The sequence below is a fragment of the Schistocerca nitens genome, chromosome 1, assembly GCF_023898315.1.
Source record: "Schistocerca nitens isolate TAMUIC-IGC-003100 chromosome 1, iqSchNite1.1, whole genome shotgun sequence".
Lineage (NCBI taxonomy): Eukaryota > Metazoa > Arthropoda > Insecta > Orthoptera > Acrididae > Schistocerca > Schistocerca nitens.
In genome coordinates this window covers 1,302,410,581-1,302,429,601 of record NC_064614.1, presented here as the reverse complement: position 1 = coordinate 1,302,429,601, position 19,021 = coordinate 1,302,410,581, and the positions used below count along the sequence as shown (strand labels likewise).

At 40.2% G+C, this 19,021-nt stretch overlaps 1 protein-coding gene across 2 annotated transcripts in view; it reads left to right on the top strand.

Moving 5' to 3' along the window:
• The window catches only part of LOC126240049 (uncharacterized), a 69,072-nt gene extending 56,824 nt beyond the window's left edge, over positions 1–12,248 (top strand). For both annotated transcript variants that reach the window (XM_049947902.1, XM_049947903.1), the window contains exon 3: positions 11,812–12,248. In XM_049947902.1, coding sequence (XP_049803859.1) covers positions 11,812–12,024 — 213 coding nt within the window. In that variant the 3' untranslated portion in view covers positions 12,025–12,248. The remainder of the gene's footprint in view (positions 1–11,811) is intronic.
• Positions 12,249–19,021: the final 6,773 nt, after the last annotated feature.

Sequence of the window (19,021 nt, the reverse complement as noted above, 5' to 3'; positions counted from 1 at the left end):
AAAGCTGTGGAACACGTCTCTTCCATTGAACAGTTGTCCATACCTCTTAAGGTATGCATTTTAGAACCCATGTTTATTGGACATTTTTTCTTGTTTTGGGCCATAGTATCACCTTTGTATGTTGTCTGCCCTACAGTTTTAGCAACAACAGTACTGGTGCATGTATCCCACTGCCAGAACTACCAGGAAAATATTTTCTTATAACTTTTGACTCTGTCACTTCAAGACCAGGATCCCTTACCTCAAATTGTTACATTTAGCCTTTCCCATCATCCATAAAGATTATAACACCATCAAAGAATCACACTGTGTATTTATATTGTAAATAGTAGTTTACATTAGTTTCAGGAAGGTCTTCTAGGACTATGATTTGAATGGTTTGTTCAGGACATAGACTTATTAGAAGAGATGTGTCAACTATCTGTATTGCTTTGGAACTATCATAATCATTTCATACAGTTCATCATTAACTCTCAATTGAAAAATGACAAACTTTAGTGAAAACAAGTGGAGGAAGAGGGTCTCTAATATTTCACTGCTGCAGTGAGATGGCGACAATCTCAAAAAGTGGTGACACTGATATTTGTCTGTCCACAGGTCCATTTTTTCTATTATGAATGAATGGCCATTGACCTTCCACACAAGATAAGTACCCACACAGACAGCTAGAGCAGCAGTGTGCATATCGTTATGAAAGCCTCTGTTTGCAGATTATCAAATACAAATTGTTACCCTAATTTGTGGGCCTGGACTTTAACTTAGAGCTCCACATAATAGTACATTGCTATTTATGATGACTCTGGCTCTGTTAACTGGTACTGACTGGAGTAGAAGTTACTTGCTGTTTTAATGTGTGCCCTGTAGTGCAGTTTTGGCTATTTATTTTACTTCAGTCTTGATTTCCATAACAGTGACCTACCAAGGCTGTGTCAGACTACAAAACAAAAGTTGTGATGAAGAGCTCAAACACCTGTGTATTAATAGTGCACCATGGACACAGATTTCACTGAATTGTGCCAGAAGCAGCTGACGTTGCACAACAGCGACAACAACAGAAAATTCAGAGACATTTCAAGATACTATAGGACTGCTAGTAGAATGAATTGCTAAAATGCACAGCAGCACAGGAGAATCTTCCCCCCAACAGCTCAAACACCAGTGATATGTACAATAGTATTATTAGCACCTATGTTGCTGGCATATGATGATTCAGAGGAAATTTGGAATAGGTAACTTCAATTATTTCTGTTATTTTGCAAGGCTAGTAACATTTCTGATACTCATATTCAATCTCCTTTGCAATTATCTTCTAATGGGCACCATGGTCTAGGTGTAGCATCTTTGATCAGTAATCAGAATGTCTTGAACCTGGGTTCAGCAACAACCACTGCTTACATTTTGAATAAAAATCATCAGTGGTGGCTGAAGATTTATGACATAAGGAATTACTCCTTTTTTCCAACAGCCTTCTCAAAGAAGATGCAGGAGCAGGCAGAGATTCATGATGCCTTATTTCTCTTGGGTAGAAAACTGCCTGTAACCATCAACACAAACAGAAGATGAAGAGGTAGAGAATATACACTCCTGGAAATTGAAATAAGAACACCGTGAATTCATTGTCCCAGGAAGGGGAAACTTTATTGACACATTCCTGGGGTCAGATACATCACATGATCACACTGACAGAACCACAGGCACACAGACACAGGCAACAGAGCATGCACAATGTCGGCACTAGTACAGTGTATATCCACCTTTCGCAGCAATGCAGGCTGCTATTCTCCCATGGAGACGATCGTAGAGATGCTGGATGTAGTCCTGTGGAATGGCTTGCCATGCCATTTCCACCTGGCGCCTCAGTTGGACCAGCGTTCGTGCTGGACGTGCAGACCGCGTGAGACGACGCTTCATCCAGTCCCAAACATGCTCAATGGGGGACAGATCCGGAGATCTTGCTGGCCAGGGTAGTTGACTTACACCTTCTAGAGCACGTTGGGTGGCACGGGATACATGCGGACATGCATTGTCCTGTTGGAACAGCAAGTTCCCTTGCCGGTCTAGGAATGGTAGAACAATGGGTTCGATGACGGTTTGGATGTACCGTGCACTATTCAGTGTCCCCTCGACGATCACCAGTGGTGTACGGCCAGTGTAGGAGATCGCTCCCCACACCATGATGCCGGGTGTTGGCCCTGTGTGCCTCGGTCGTATGCAGTCCTGATTGTGGCGCTCACCTGCACGGCGCCAAACACGCATACGACCATCATTGGCACCAAGGCAGAAGCGACTCCCATCGCTGAAGACGACACATCTCCATTCGTCCCTCCATTCACGCCTGTCGCGACACCACTGGAGGCGGGCTGCACGATGTTGGGGCGTGAGTGGAAGACGGCCTAACGGTGTGCGGGACCGTAGCCCAGCTTCATGGAGACGGTTGCGAATGGTCCTCACCGATACCCCAGGAGCAACAGTGTCCCTAATTTGCTGGGAAGTGGCGGTGCGGTCCCCTACGGCACTGCGTAGGATCCTACGGTCTTGGCGTGCATCCGTGCGTCGCTGCGGTCCGGTCCCAGGTCGACGGGCACGTGCACCTTCCGCCGACCACTGGCGACAACATCGATGTACTGTGGAGACCTCACACCCCACGTGTTGAGCAATTCGGCGGTACGTCCACCCGGCCTCCCACATGCCCACTATATGCCCTCGCTCAAAGTCCGTCAACTGCACATACGGTTCACGTCCATGCTGTCGTGGCATGCTACCAGTGTTAAAGACTGCGATGGAGCTCCGTATGCCACGGCAAACTGGCTGACACTGACGGCGGCGGTGCACAAATGCTGCACAGCTAGCGCCATTCGACGGCCAACACCGTGGTTCCTGGTGTGTCCGCTGTGCCGTGCGTGTGATCATTGCTTGTACAGCCCTCTCGCAGTGTCCAGAGCAAGTATGGTGGGTCTGACACACCGGTGTCAATGTGTTCTTTTTTCCATTTCCAGGAGTGTATATGAGAATACTGAACATGTATCTCAATATGTAATGGGAAATGAAAATTTAATAGTCATGGGTCATTAGGACACTTAAGCAGGGGAAGGAGTAGAAGACAGATTTACAAGAAAACAAGGTCTCAGCAGTAGGAATGAGAGAAGAGAAAGACTAGCAGAGATCTGAAATAAATTTCTGCTAGTGGTAGCAAATACACTGTTCAAAAATCACAGGCAATAGGTACACTTGAAAAACACCTGGAGACATGGGAAGATCCAGCTGCATTACATCATGGTCAAACAGAGATAGTGCAGTCACTAATAAGACTGTAAGGTGTACACAGGAGCAGATATGGGCTCAGATCATAAATTACTAATGATAAAGAGTATACCAGAGTTTAAGAGAATTGATCAGAAGAATCACAGTGTAAAGCAACAGTATACTGAACTACTGAGGAATGATGGAGTGCATTTTATTTTCCGTAATGTCATGTATACAGCAATAATGAATACCATAATAGGCAGTTCAGTTGAAGACAAATGGACATTTCTAAAAAGGGCAATTGCAGAAGTAGGGCAGACAGACAAATATAGATATGAGAAAGGTAACTGCAGCGAAACCTTGGATAGCAGATGAAATACTTCAGTTGATCAACAAAAGAACAAAATAAAGTTCAGGAAAAGACAGGAAGTACAGGGGAACCAAGGGAAAATAGAAGAAGGGAAAAGTGAAGAATTTGAAAAAGAGATGGTGATCAAATGGTCTGATTCAGCACACAGAAATGTCAAAACCATCTTCAGTAAAATTCAGAGCAAAGAAACCAACATTAAGAGTGCAAGGGGAACTCCACTGTTAGATGCAGAGGGGAGAGCAGATATGTGAAAAAGAGTACATTGAATTCTTTTACAAGAAGAAGAAACAGTCTAACAGTGTTATAGAAGAGGATATGCAAGTAAATATGGAAGACATAGGGGAGCAACTATTAGAGTCAGAGTTCAACAGTAGCAACCAATGACTATTCTAGATGGTTTGTAGACTCTACGAATCTGGAGACATATCACCAGGCTTTCAGCAAAATAGTACCCATGCAGTCCTGAAGATGGCCAGAATAGATAATTGTGGGAACTACTGCATCATCGACTATCACTGCTCATGAATCTGAACTGCTGACAAGAATAATAGAAGAACAGAGAGGAAAACTGAGTGTCTGCTAGATGATGATCAGTTTGGCTTTAGAAAAGTCAGAAGAGAGGCAGTTCTGAACTTGCACTTGATAATGGAAACAAGACTGAATAAAATGAAGTTCATGTTCATAGGATTTCTCTACTGGAGGGGAGGGAGGGAAAGCATTTGGAGCAGAAAATGAAGCAAGATGATTGAAATTATCAGGAAAATAGGTATAAGCTATAGGGAAAGGTTGGTTGGTTGGTTTGGGGGATTCAAGGGACCAGACTGCGACGGTCATAGGTCCCAAAATGGTTCAAATGGCTCTGAGCACTATGGGACTTAACATCTATGGTCATCAGTCCTATAGGCAAAGATGGGTAACACACTATATGTACAAGAACCAATAGGGGAAAGTTAGAATGAAGGACCTAGAATGAAGTGCTTGGATAAGACAGATTGGAAGACAGGGATGTAGTGTACTACCTGCCTACTCCCTAACAATGGAAAGTCCAGGCTGGAATATCAACAATATTATGAAAAGAATAGATTCACACACACACACACACACACACACACACACACACACACACACTGAGCTAGATCAGTATAATATGTTGCCTTTCAGTGTTGTGAGTACATCTACAATATTTAAAAAAAATACTGAGAGCAGGTTATGGAGAGGGCATCACAAACTGTGAACTGTTTTGATGACATTACAGTCCCTGAGTCTGAAACCTATAATGGATATTTTACAGACTTGAGAGTTATTAGGTTTGAGTGTATATTAAGTAAGTATAATTATTTTTTCAAACTGATCATTCAGTACCTAAGCCAGACCTGAGAAAAGGTCCTCTCAGGCCCTCATCAATATGATTGATAATCTTCCTGCATCCTAAAATTTGAAAGAACTCTTGTCATTCTTGTACAAAGCAACTTACCATGTTAAATTTATACTGAATGCTGAGCAGTGTCATATCCTCACAATCAAATTAAAAAGGGGAGACAAATTCTTGTGGTCCATCACAAGACATTTTGTCCTAGTGACAGATGCTCAGCAGTTCTGGATAGGCACAGTTCTGTCATATAACTCTGTTCATGACACAAAACAACTGAATGCAACATAAGAGTGGCAGACGTGAATCATAGCCAAATAGAAAAGGCAGCACTGACTATTTTTCGCACTAAAAACGAATTTCATTTTTTTGATGTAGGATAAAATTCCAACTGGTTGCAGGCCACAAGCTGCTAAATTTGACACATTCAGTACCATGGAAAGCCTACCAGATTATAGAATGCAATGATTATAGCAGTGGGTGCTTTAAGAAAAATTCATCAACTACATGCTCACCACTTCACATACCAATGCCAACACTCTGTCAAAATTGCTATCGTTAATCACAAATTTGATAAGCGAGAGCCATTTTGTTCAAGAGAGATATATGGTTACTTGTTGAAGAGGCTCTCTCTAAGTTACCGTATGTTGCCCAAATCTTACCAACAACTTCAGTAGCTACAATCTTTGCCATAGAGAATGTGCAGCCGGCCGCTGGTGGCCGAGCGGTTCTGGCGCTACAGTCTGGAACCGCGCGACCGCTAAGGTCGCAGGTTCGAATCCTGCCTCGGGCATGGATGTGTGTGTTGTCCTTAGGTTAGTTAGGTTTAAGTAGTTCTAAGTTCTAGGGGACTTATGACCTCAGCAGTTGAGTCCCATAGTGCTCAGAGCCATTTGAACCATTTTTTTAGAGAATGTGCCTCACATCACCACATCTGACAATGGCCCAGGAGTCTGAGTGACCCACCCTTCCTTTTAACCTTCCCCACCCCATCCCAGTCTCATCCCTAGGGAAGGAACTATTAGTTCATCTATTGACAATACTACACATCCATCTTGTGAAATCAGGTGCTGGACAGCAATTCTGTACCATGATTTAGCAGGTGTCCCAACTGAGTCCCTTCACTGTCAATGTGAGTAACATAGCAGTAGTCATATTTCTTGTTAGTATACTTTACAGAAGCAATGTGCAGTAGCTGTTTTTAGTTGTGAATGTATACCTTCATTCCATCTATGTATCAGAAGGCACTCATTCATTCTGAGATTTCTGGAGCACAATGTGTGAATAAATGAATGAATTTTCATCTGTGCATCCAGGAAGGGCGTCTACATTCTTTTTAAGGCTGTAATTTTCACAGAGCAAGTCAAATTGTAGAATGCTAAATTACAGTAGCTGATCTATTTTGTATCTATGTAACTGGTAGTTTCTATCCCCACCACCCTGCAAACATACACCACACATCTATTCTTATTCTCCATAGGGCTTCATTTCATTTCAGTCTATACAAATTTATGAGGGTGAGAAGATTGGTCAGATTATTTAGTTAGTTATGCACAGTAATTTAATGACAGCAAATACAGGGATTTCATGTTTCCTTATATTCCCGTACATTCCTGGTGGTGCTATCTAGCAATTTATTTTGTAAAAAACATAACAAACATGCTGCAGTGATCTACAGTTCATGGCTTAAATTCATTAGTATTGTTCAAAGGACAGTCCTGTTATATGAGGGTCATTTCAAAAGTCCTGCACATTGCACAATCGTTATGGTGGCATAATAAGATTGAAAGTGATGTAAGTTGTGAGTGAGACTTTAGATGATGATGATATTTGGTTTGTGGGACACTCAACTGTACAGTTATCAGTGCCTGTACAAATTCCCAATCCTTAGGCATTGCATTTGCAGATGTGTTTGCTAGTTTGCATGGCTGTGTCATGAGTAATTCAATATTAAAAAGGAAGCTGAAACTGAGTCAGGTTGGATTTCATGTAGTGACCAGTGTTCCAATATCCAAATCGAATCGCTACATGATGGAAAGAACCATATGGAAATCTACAGTGCTTTGAGAGAGAGATATGTGGGAATTATGTAGTGGAGCATAGCAAAGTATCATGATGGTATGCATGTTTCTGTAAAGATCAGATAAGCACTAAGGACAAAACAGGGAGTGGTAAGAAGTGGAAGGCCATCAGCTGCAACAGACTGCACCTATCAGGTTATTGTTCATGACATTTTGAGAGAGGATACACAAAGAACACATGAGGAAATTGCATATGAGGCCAGAATGTCTGTCACTCCAGTTTAAAGAATATTAAGTAAAAAGTTCCAAATGAGAAAAATTACTGCCAGGTTGGTTCTGCATGATCTGAGTGAAGAGAAGAATCATGAAAGGATTCCTTCTACATCATTGAACAAAAGGAGAACAGTTTCTGAAAAGGATTGTTGCACTGATGAATCCTGGATAGGAGGTTTTGAGCCATCTACATCTACATCTACATCTACATCCATACTCTGTGAGCCACCTGACCGTGTGTGGCAGAGGGTACCTTGGGTACCTCTATCGCTTCTCCCATTTATTCCAGTCTCATATTGTTCGCAGAAAGAAAGATTGTTGGTATGCCTCTGTGTGGGCTCTGATCCCTCTGATTTTATCCTCATGGTCTCTTCACAAGATATACATAGGAGGGAGCAATAAACTGCTTGACTCCTTGGTGAAGGTATGTTCTCGAAACTTCAACAAAAGCCCGTACCGAGCTACTGAGCGTCTCTCCTGCAGAGTCTTCCACTGGAGTTTGTCTATCATCTCCATAATGCTTTCGTGATTACTAAATGATCCTGTAATGAAGCGTGCTGCTCTCCGTTGGATCTTCTCTATCTCTTCTATGAACCCTATCTGGTACAGATCCCACACTTGTGAGTGGTATTCAAGCAGTGGATGAACAAGTGTACTGTAACCTACTTCCTTTGTTTTCAGACTGCATTTCCTTAGGATTCTTTCAATGAATCTCAGTCTGGCATCTGTTTTACCAACGATCAACTTTATATGATCATTCCATTTTAAATCACTCCTAATGCGTACTCCCAGATAATTTATGGAATTAACTGCTTCCAGTTCCTGACTTGCTATATTGCAGCTAAATGATAAAGTATCTTCCTTTCTATGTATTCGCAGCACATTACACTTGTCTACATTGAGATTCAATTGCCATTCCCTGCACCATGCATCAATTTGTTGCAGATCCTCCTGCATTTCAGTACAATTTTCCATTGTTACAACCTCTCTACATACTACAGCATCATCCGCAAAAAGCCTCAGTGAACTTCCGATGTTATCTATAAGGTCATTTATATATATTGTGAATAGCAACGGTCCTACGATACTCCCCTGCGGCACACCTGAAATCACTCTTACTTCGGAAGACTTCTCTCCATTGAGAATGACATGCTGCATTCTGTTATCTAGGAACTCTTCAATCCAATCACACAATTGGTCTGATAGTCCATAAGCTCTTACTTTGTTCATTAAACAACTGTGGGAAACTGTATCAAACACCTTGTGGAAATCAAGAAATATGGCACCTACCTGGGAACCCGAGTATAAAGCCCTCTGAGTCTCGTGGACGAATAGCGCGAGCTGGGTTTCACATGACCGTCTTTTTCGAAACCCATGCTGATTCCTACAGAGTAGATTACTAGTCTCCAGAAAAGTCATTATACTCGAATATAATACGTGTTCCAAAATTTTACAACTGATCGATGTTAGAGATATAGGTCTATAGTTCTGCACATCTGTTCGACGCCCCTTCTTGAAAACAGGGATGACCTGTGCATTTTTCCAATCTTTTGGAATGCTATGCTCTTCTAGAGACCTACGGTACACCACTGCATGAAGGGGGGCAAGTTCCTTCGGGTACTCTGTGTAAAATCAAACTAGTCTCCCGTCAGGTCCAGCGGCCTTTCCTCTTTTGAGTGATTTTAATTGTTTTTCTATCCCTCTGTCATCTATTTCTGTATCTACCATTTTGTCATCTGTGCAACAATCTAGAGAAGGAACTACAGTGCAGTCTTCCTGTGAAACAGCTTTTGGAAAAAGACATTTAGTATTTCGGCCTTTAGTCTGTCATCCTCTGTTTCAGTACCATTTTGGTCACAGAGTGTCTGGACATTTTGTTTTGATCCACCTACCACTTTGACATAAGACCAAAATTTCTTAGGATTTTCTACCAAGTCAGTACATAGAACTTTACTTTCGAATTCATTGAACACCTCTCGCATAGCCCTCCTCACACTACATTTCGCTTCGTGTAATTTTTGTTTGTCTGCAAGGCTTTGGCTATGTTTGTGTTTGCTGTGAAGTTCCCTTTGCTTCCGTAGCAGTTTTCTAACTTGTACCACAATGGCTCCTTTCCATCTCTTATGATCTTGCTTGGCACATACTCATCTAATGCATATTGTACAATGGTTATGAACTTTGTCCACTGATCTTCAACACTGTCTGTACTTGAGATAAAACTGTTGTGTTGAGCCATCAAGTACTCTGAAACCTGCTTTTTGTCACTTTTGCTAAACAGAAAAATCTTTCTACCTTTTTTAATATTTCTATTTACGGCAGAAATCATCCATGCAGTAACTGCTTTATGATCGCTGATTCCCTGTTCTGCATTAACTGTCTCAAATACTTCAGGCCTGTTGGTCACCAGAAGGTCTAATATGTTATCACCACGAGTCGGAACTCTGTTTAACTGCTCAAGGTAGTTTTCAGATAATGCACTTAAAAAAATTTCACTGGATTCTTTGTCCCTGCCACCCATTATAAACATTTTAGTCTCCCAGTCTATATCTGGTAAATTAAAATCTCCACCCAGAACTATAACATGGTCAGAAAATCTACTCGAAATATTTTCCAAATTTTCCTTAAGGTGCTCTGCCACAACAGCTGCTGAGCCAGGGGGCCTACAGAGACATCCAATTACCATCTTTGAGCCTGCTTTAACCATGACCTTCACCCAAATTATTTCACATTTTGGATCTCCGTCAATTTCCTTTGATACCATTGCACTTTTTATCGCTATAAACATGCCTCCCCTTCACTGTCCAGCCTGTCTCTGCGGTGTACATTCCAATCTGAGTTTATAATTTCATTACTGTTTACATCTGGTTTCAGCCAACTTTCCGTCCCTAGTACTATGCAGGCATTGTGACCGTTTATTAATGAGAGCAGTTCTGTGACCCTTCTATAGACGCTCCTGCAGTTTACTATTACCACATTAATATTGTTATTCCCTGTTACGTTTTGTCTAGTACTACCTTATTGCATCTCAGGAGGTGTCTTGTCGGGCCTAGGGAGGGAATTCTCTAACTTAAAAACCCCACATATGCCCTCTACACATTCTCTGCTACCCTTGTAGCTGCTTCCTGCGTGTTGTGCACACCTTACCTATTCAGGGGGACCCTACATTTCTCCACCCAATAGCGGAGGTTGAGAAATTTGCAACCCAGATCTCCACAGAATCATCTGTGTTCCAGAACTGAAACCTCAGTCATCACAATGGAAAAGTTCCAACTCTCCATTTCACTGCAAACAGTCGAAGGTGAAACTGATGATGATTTTTGCATATGACATGAATGGAGTCATAGCTACAAACAGAGTGCTCCAATGGATGTCACTAACAGACACATACAGCAAGCAGTTTCTGCAAAACGTTTTGCACCCTGAATTCGTCAAAGAAGGCCTGACATGCTAACAGCTGGTGTCCACATTTTGTGGATAATGCAAGACTGCATATTGCCTTACCTGTGAAAGAAATGCTTGACAAATGTGGATGGGAAACACCTCCCCACCCAACATACAGACTTTAATTTGTTTTCCAAATTGAAAGAACAAGTCTGTGAAAAATGTTTTGTTACAATTGGTGAAGCTTCCAGTGAGGTGGTGTGAGTAATCAGACAACTCAACAATGAAGGTGCCCTATCCAGAATACAGAAGTTGCCAAAACATTGGGAAGCTGTCGTAAGGGAGAATGGAAATTATGTTGAAGTTCTGTGAAGGTATTTTGTAAAATCCATAATTTTCTTTGGTTCTATCTAACTGTGTGCAGAGCTTTTGAGATGACCCTCATATGCTAAATCAGACATGCAGAGCATGAGGATATGTTTCAGACTATTCCATAGGGATCTTCCTTCTGTGTCAATGGATGTGTATGATGTGCTGGTTAACAATGATTTCAGTAAGACCCAATGTTCAAAGATGAATCATTTCCATGTGATCACATACTATAATGTGTTTCAATTTCCCGTGTCTGATGGGCGCAAGAGTGTTTGTAATTTGTGTAAGGAGAAACAAAACACCCTGTACATTGATCAAATATATTTCTGAGTAAAGTAGGTAAACCTTCATTCAACATCAGTATCATGTAAGTCTGAAGGCTTTTGTGGCCATTGCCATTCAGGGTGAAATCTTATGTGCTGTCAGGGCATGTCATGTTCTTCTTCAAATTTCTTCTTACAAAGTTAATGTTTCAAACAGTGTTCAGGTAACTCAGGACAGCAGAAGATTCCAGCTGAAGGGTTGCAACACTGATTGTGTAAGAAGAAGTTTGAAGAGGGAAATGATGTGGTGTACCAACCTAGAAGATTTTGCAACACACATCAACATTGATTTCAGTGTTCAGATGTCTTTAGTTGATAATTTTTGCTGGATTTTTTTTTAAATTATTAAAAATATATGTATACATATATAATGTAAATAACATAGTATACATTGAATTATCATGTGTCCCGTATAGAAATTATACTGTGTCTGGAAATAATTCTCTTTTTATATTTCAGTACAATTTTGAGTGGAAAGTTGAAGACCCACCTACAAACAATTACTATGGACAACAAGAAAGTGGAAATGAAGCAGGGCGAGTCGAAGGGAAATATTATGTATTGCTGCCTGACAAGAGACTGCAGACAGTCACATACTATGTAGAGGGTGACAGTGGCTTCAGGATTCAGATCTCCTATGAGCAGAATGCAAATCCTCTTGGAGTAAAATAATCAGAAAAAGGAAATTCTGGCTGGTTACTATGAGACAGCCCTCATCCATTCTACATAGAGTGATGTTATCATCTGGCATGCAATGCTAAAAGACACAACAAAAATTCTCAACCCAGAAAGACATCTATCTGTGGATTAAATTAAGGCATAATGCTGTTTTTCTATTTCCTTTTTTAATAAAAACTGTATGTCCTTCACTTCAATAAAAAATGCATGAAAATGTAGTCATACCATAATAAAGCTAATTTCCTGCAAAAATGTTGTTTATTGTGACGTTGCTGAAATACAATACTAATAAATAACATTGAATTTCATATCTCCAAAGTTACAGATCCCTTCTTCGATAGCAAGAGAGGTAACATGAGTAGACATGTTGGAAGTGACAGAGTTAAAATACCATGTACCATTTTTGAAGTTAGAGTTCCAGTGTGTTCTTTAGAACTTTCACACAAAGATTTCATACACATTTCTCCATATTCTAATTATCAACAAAGCTTTATATTTAGAAAAAAATATATTTGTTGCAGTACAAAACTGACTGATTCCTAATATTTTCCTATGAAAATATTGTAGTAATTTTGGTATATACTGCTTAAGGTGTATAAAATACTGGTTATTAATACAAAAAAGTACACACATAAATATGAAGTTCGTGAGAATATCCAGGTCATTGTGAATAAATTCAAATCTTGTCCACAGTAACCTCAAGACTGTTATCATGACTGTTTAATGCCTACACTGACAAAAGTTTCAGAGTATTCAAGAGATAACAACCAATGTTCAGTGTAAAGAGCTCAATGTGAACTAGCTAGAGTCATGAGTAGTAGACAGTGATACAGCCAACCAGTGATACAAATTCTGCAGTGTCCTGTAATCCCCTTGGCTTCAGCCTTTGCTCGTCCCTGTTCTCCACCTGCCTCCATTCCCTCCCCTGCTCCCACTTCAGCCTCACACATGCCTATTATCCCTCCCGTGCATTCGCCATGTCCTTTCTCCTTATCTGCCTCTCTCTCTCTCTCTCTCTCTCTCTGTGTGTGTGTGTGTGTGTGTGTGTAGCACAGGCTAAAATTGATTAAATTAACAATTGCTTGTCAACTCATAAAACTCTAACGATGTTAATTAAACAATCTACAAAAATATTATCTTGCCATCCTGAAGTGAAACTTGAAAATTTATCACACTAAACAATCAGCAAATGTGTTTGTGTCACACATGTGACACATTTGAATCAGTGTCTTCTTCACCGTTACTCTCAAGGACTGGCCATTGTCATCCAGTTGCTTTTCTGCATTCTTGATGATTAATCCAATGATAAACACTATTTTAATATTCCTGTTTGTTCTCCTGACGCATTTGTGCAGCAATAGAATTAACAGAAGAATTCAAATTGGGTCTGTCTCAAAGGGACTGGATGGAAGTTGGGCTGAAATAGCACACAGAATGTAGGACTCTGGGGTTTTGTAGCATGTCATTGGTATTTGCAGAAATTTATCAAGGAAGGTGCACGATTCCAAAAATTGCCGTTTTTCTCTATAAGTGACTTGGCAAATTTGAGAGCTTGTTGTGGCCTAAGAATTAAAATTGAGACTACAGGTTCTCTAAATTTACCCAAGAGAGCTCTGTGAGAAATGTACCAAGCACAGACATCACAAGAAGAACTGCAACACCACAAGATGATTATTTGTGAAAAATGTGTCATCTTTCTGTCAAAGATTCACATTTTATTCACTGAGAATTTCAGTTACACTTTCATACAGGTTACACTGGACCCATTCAATGTCTGTTGTCATGTTAACTTGATAAGGACTTCAAACAGTGGAACAGTACTGTAGAACTGGTCACACTAGTGTCTTATGTGCAAGTTGATTTTCAAGTGCATTAGATTTTCTGATAATTCTTCCAATAAATCTTAAGTGTCCCAATCAGGTTGCCTAAATCTATGTTTATGTGATCATCCCATTTCAAGTCACCTCGTAATATTACTCTAATGTGATGTGCTCAAGATGACCACCAATAATCTTGTAATCAAACACTATCAGGTTATTTCTCTTTGTTATAACCATAATCTTCACTTATACAGATTAATGTGAGCTTCCAGTCATTACACTCACAGGAAATATTGTCCAAGTCTTTCTGCATTTCATTACAAAACAACCTTCAAATTGGATATTACACCATCTCTTAAAAGTCGAAAATTGTAACAAGATAGTCTGGACTGCAATTTGTAATCTTATTGCTGCATGTTGCACTGTGTTGTGCCACATAGGAGCTGAGAAGATAGGAACTCTTGAACAGTATATCTTTTCAATCCTAAAATTTTCTTAACATGATTAATGCATTTTCATATCTAGCTGAAGTGTAGATGAATACATTTACAGTATACCATGGCCATTTTTTTTTCAGAGCTGTCCTATTGTGGAAAACTGAATGTAGTCTCAGATGGTCATGGCAGATGTTCATCAAAGGACAAATGGTGAACCACTTTTGTGATTTTGTAGTGCAGCAGGTAGAGGGGGAGTCCTTGTGTGAACTGGAGTCCAATGTTGAGCAGGTATACTGCAGCTGTATTTATATCATGCTTGGAATTGGCACCAAAACCTGCACGCCAGGGCACTGGTGAACCCTTTTCTGTAGCTCAGTAAGTTTTGTTTGAGGATGATGCCCTGGGAAGGTTCACATTCACCTTTACTGCAGGAAAGCATCACAAGCGCAAGGGAGTGGCATAATTTCATATGAACAAGCTATCAGACAAACAAACACAAGTTCTGAAGTGATTAGTGAAGCCACAGTATTTCCTGCTGCTCTTGAGAGTGTTAAAGCTGAGAACTGAGGCTAAACAGAAACATAAATAATCAGTTCTAGAAATGAGTAAGAATTTTGTAATGAATAAAACAATAAAACATTTGTATGCCAGATGCCCCATGAGGGAGAAAATGCCACAAGCCTGCCCCCCCCCTCCTCCCCCCTGCCCTTGCAGATGGAGTACATCTAAACAAATACCACTACCTGGTTACTCATTTCATTGGAGTATTAAGGACAAAAATCTTATAGTTGGTAGTTTATTGAAATATTCTTCACTAAATTCTATAGTTAATTTAAACATCCTTTATCAGATGATGTGTCTTGTAGACTAAATATAACAGTTCTCCGTGTTAGTGTACTGTAATCAGTTGGAGCCCTGATTAGACAAGTGTGAGGCTCCTTACAAAGCCTTTTAAAATATATGGGCAATCAAAAAGTCTCTGCTCAAAGGATGTACAGTCCAGAACCAGTAGGCCAATCAGGGAAAATCACCGTGAGCACTGAGGCAATTACCCCACTGATGCGCTGGATCGAAGATACCTGTTTGGTAAAACACCATATCCTGCTGTGTGAAGAAGACCATAACTGCCTGCTGCACATCCTCATCAGACAGGAATTGTCGACCTGACAAGACCTTTTTTAAGGGACTGACAGCACGATATCGCATGGGGAGAGACGATTACATGGTGGATGCTGAATGTCTCCCAAATGACTTGGCATAACTTCAGTACTATGACATTTATGATATGGAGGTGTGTGTTATCATGAAGTAGCAGCACCCCTTGCAACATGGCACACCAATCCACAATGGTAGTTTTTGACAGACATGCTGCCCCATACACAGTCTACACTTTTTGAATGACTAAGTGTGTTTGTTCTACGGCAGTCAATAAAAGACTATCAGCATATTATTTGCAGTTGTTTGCAGATGATGATGTCATTTATAAACCAATAAAGTCATATGAAGATCAAAACAAATTGCAAAATGATATCTGTATATAGCAAAAATTGGCAATTGATCCTAAATAACAAACAGTGTGAGGTCATCCAAATGAGTGCTAAAAGTAATCCGGTTAAACTTCATCTACATGATAAATCAGTCAACTCTAAAGACCATAAACTGAACTAAATTCATAGGAATAATATTTACAAACAATTTAAATTGGAAGGAACACAGAGAAAATGCTGTGGGGAAGGCTAACCAAAGACTGCATTTTATTGGCAGGACGCTTAGAAAATGTAACAGATCTACTAAAGAGAATGCCAAACCTATGCTTGTCCATCCTCTTTGAGAATACTGCTGCACAGTGTGAGATCCTTACCAGATAGGATCTATGGATTGATGGAGAATGTTGAGAAAGTTCAAAGAAGGGCAGCAGGTTTGTATTATTGGGAAATAGGGGAGAAAGTGTCACTGAAATGATACAGTATTTGGGGTGGACATCATAAAAACAATGGCATTTTTCATTGCGGCAGAATCTTCTCCCAATATTTCAATCACTAATTTTCTCCTATGAATGTGAAAATATATTGTTGACATCAACCTACAGAGGGAGAAATGATCATCATAATAAAATCAGGGAAATCATAGCTTGCACAGAAAGATATAGGTGTTCATTTTTTCTACGTGCTGTACGAGACTGTAATAACAGAGAATTATTGCGAAGATGGTTAGATTAACCCTCTGTCAAGCACTTAAATGTCATTTGCAGAATATCCATGGTCCAGTTTGGATGCATTTGGTAATAACATTGCCATAGTTCATGTTTCTGCATTTAACACACACACACACACTGGAAAGATACAAATGCCACACTAATATCTTGCCTACATGCCGGTGATTATGTACCCATATCAGAGTCATGGTACACAGCATATTCATTGCAGCAACTTTCTCAAATGGAAACTTTTTGATTGCCTCTCATATCACAGAGAGAGAGAGAGAGAGAGAGAGAGAGAGAATACCCCATGAATCTACATCTATACTCTTCAAGCCACTGACGACTGTACAGTGCGTGAGAGGTGATGCTTCTGTTTGTACTACTTATTAGGGTTTCTTGCTGTTCCATTAGCAGCTGCAGCATGGGAAGAAAGTCTTCAAATGCCTTTGTGCATACTGTAAGTAGCCTAACATTGTTTTTACAATATGCATGTGATGTGTAGATCATTGTTATACAACATATTCCTGTAGACCTCTCTTAATGCTGGTTCTCAGAAAGGAACACGAAGGTTTTTGCAGGATAGTTGACATCTATCTTCTAGCACCTGCCTCTTCAGGCTCTACAGCATATCCCTGATGCTGTTTCATGGATTAAACAAACATGACACCATATGCACCGTTCTTATTTCTATATGTTCAATATTCCAGGACACCTCTATTTAATGCTGGTCCCCCCCCCCCCCTTCCCCACTTGAACAATATTCTAGGACATACAACATGAGTGTTTTGTAAGCAATCTCCTTTGTAGATTTTTGTGCACTACCCTGCCAATGAATCAAAGTCTGCCACCAGCTTTACTTACAATTGAACCTATGTGATCATTCCATTTCATAACTGCCTCAATTTGTACACCCAGGTATTTGTCTGACTTTACTGACTCCAATTGTGACTCACTGGTATTGCAGCCATAGAATACTATGTTTGGTTCTGTTGAAATGCAAGGTTTCACATTTCTGAACATTTAAAACAAAATGCTGATCTATGCATCACTTACAAATTTTATCAAGATCTGACTGGGTATATGTGCAGATTTTCTCAGAGAGTATTTCATTACTGATAACTGCATGCATTACTGATAACAGCAGGCAAAATACCCTCAGACTTCAAGAAGAATATAATAATTCCAATCCCAAAGAAAGCAGGTGTTGACAGATGTGAAAATTACCAAACTATCAGTTTAATAAGCCACGGCTGCAATATACTAACGCGAATTCTTTACAGAAAAATGGAAAAACTGGTACAAGCCAACCTTGGGGAAGATCAGTTTGGATTCTGTAGAAATGTTGGAACATGTGAGGCAATACTGACCCTATGACTTATCTTAGAAAATAGATTAAGGAAAGGCAAACCTTCATTTCTAGCATTTGTAGACTTAGAGAAAGCTGTTGACAATGTTGAATGGAACACACTCTTTCAAATTCTGAAGGTGGCAGGGGTAAAATACAGGGAGCAAAAGGCTATTTACAGTTTGTACAGAAACCAGATGGCAGTTATAAGAGTCAAGGGACATGAAAGAGAAGCATTGGTTGGGAAGGGAGTGAGACAGGGGTGTAGCCTCTCCCCAGTGTTATTCAATCTGTATATTGAGCAAGCAGTAAAGGAAACAAAAGAAAAATTTGGAGTAGGAATTAAAATCCATGGAAGAAATAAAAACTTTAAGTTTTGCCGATGACATTATAATTCTGTCAGAGACAGCAAACGGCTTGGAAGAGCAGCTGAATGGAATGGACCATGTCTTGAAAGGAGGATATAAGATGAACATCAACAAAAGCAAAACGAGGATAATGGAATGTAGTCGAATTAAGTCGGGTTATGCTGAGAGAATTAGATTAGGAAATGAGACACTTAAAGTAGTAAAGGAGTTTTGCTATTTGGGGAGCAAAATAACTGATGATGCTCAAAGTGGCGAGGATATGAAATGTAGACTGGCAATGGCAAGGAAAGCGTTTCTGAAGAAGAGGAATTTGTTAGTGTCGAGTATAGATTTAAGTGTCAGGAAGTCGTTTCTGAAAGTATTTGTATAGAGTGTAGCCATGTATGGAAGTGGAACATGGACGATAAATAGTTTGGACAAGAAGAGAATAGAAGCTTTCGAAATGTGGTGCTACAAAAGAATGCTGAAGATTAGATGGGTAAATCACATAACTAATGAGGAGGTACTGAATAGAATTGGGGAGAAGAGGAGTTTGTGGCACAACTTGACTAGAAGAAGGGATCGGTTGGTAGGACATGTTCTGAGGCATCAAGGGATCACCAATTTAGTATCGGAGGGCAGTGTGGAGGGTAAAAATCGTAGAGGGAGACCAAGAGATGAATACACTAAGCAGGTTCAGAAGGATGTAGGCTGCAGTACGTACTGGGAGATGAAGAAGCTTGCACAGGATAGAGTAGCATGGAGAGCTGCATCAAACCAGTCTCAGGACTGAAGACCACAGCAACAACAACTGCATCATTACAAAACTCTGAGGTTATTAC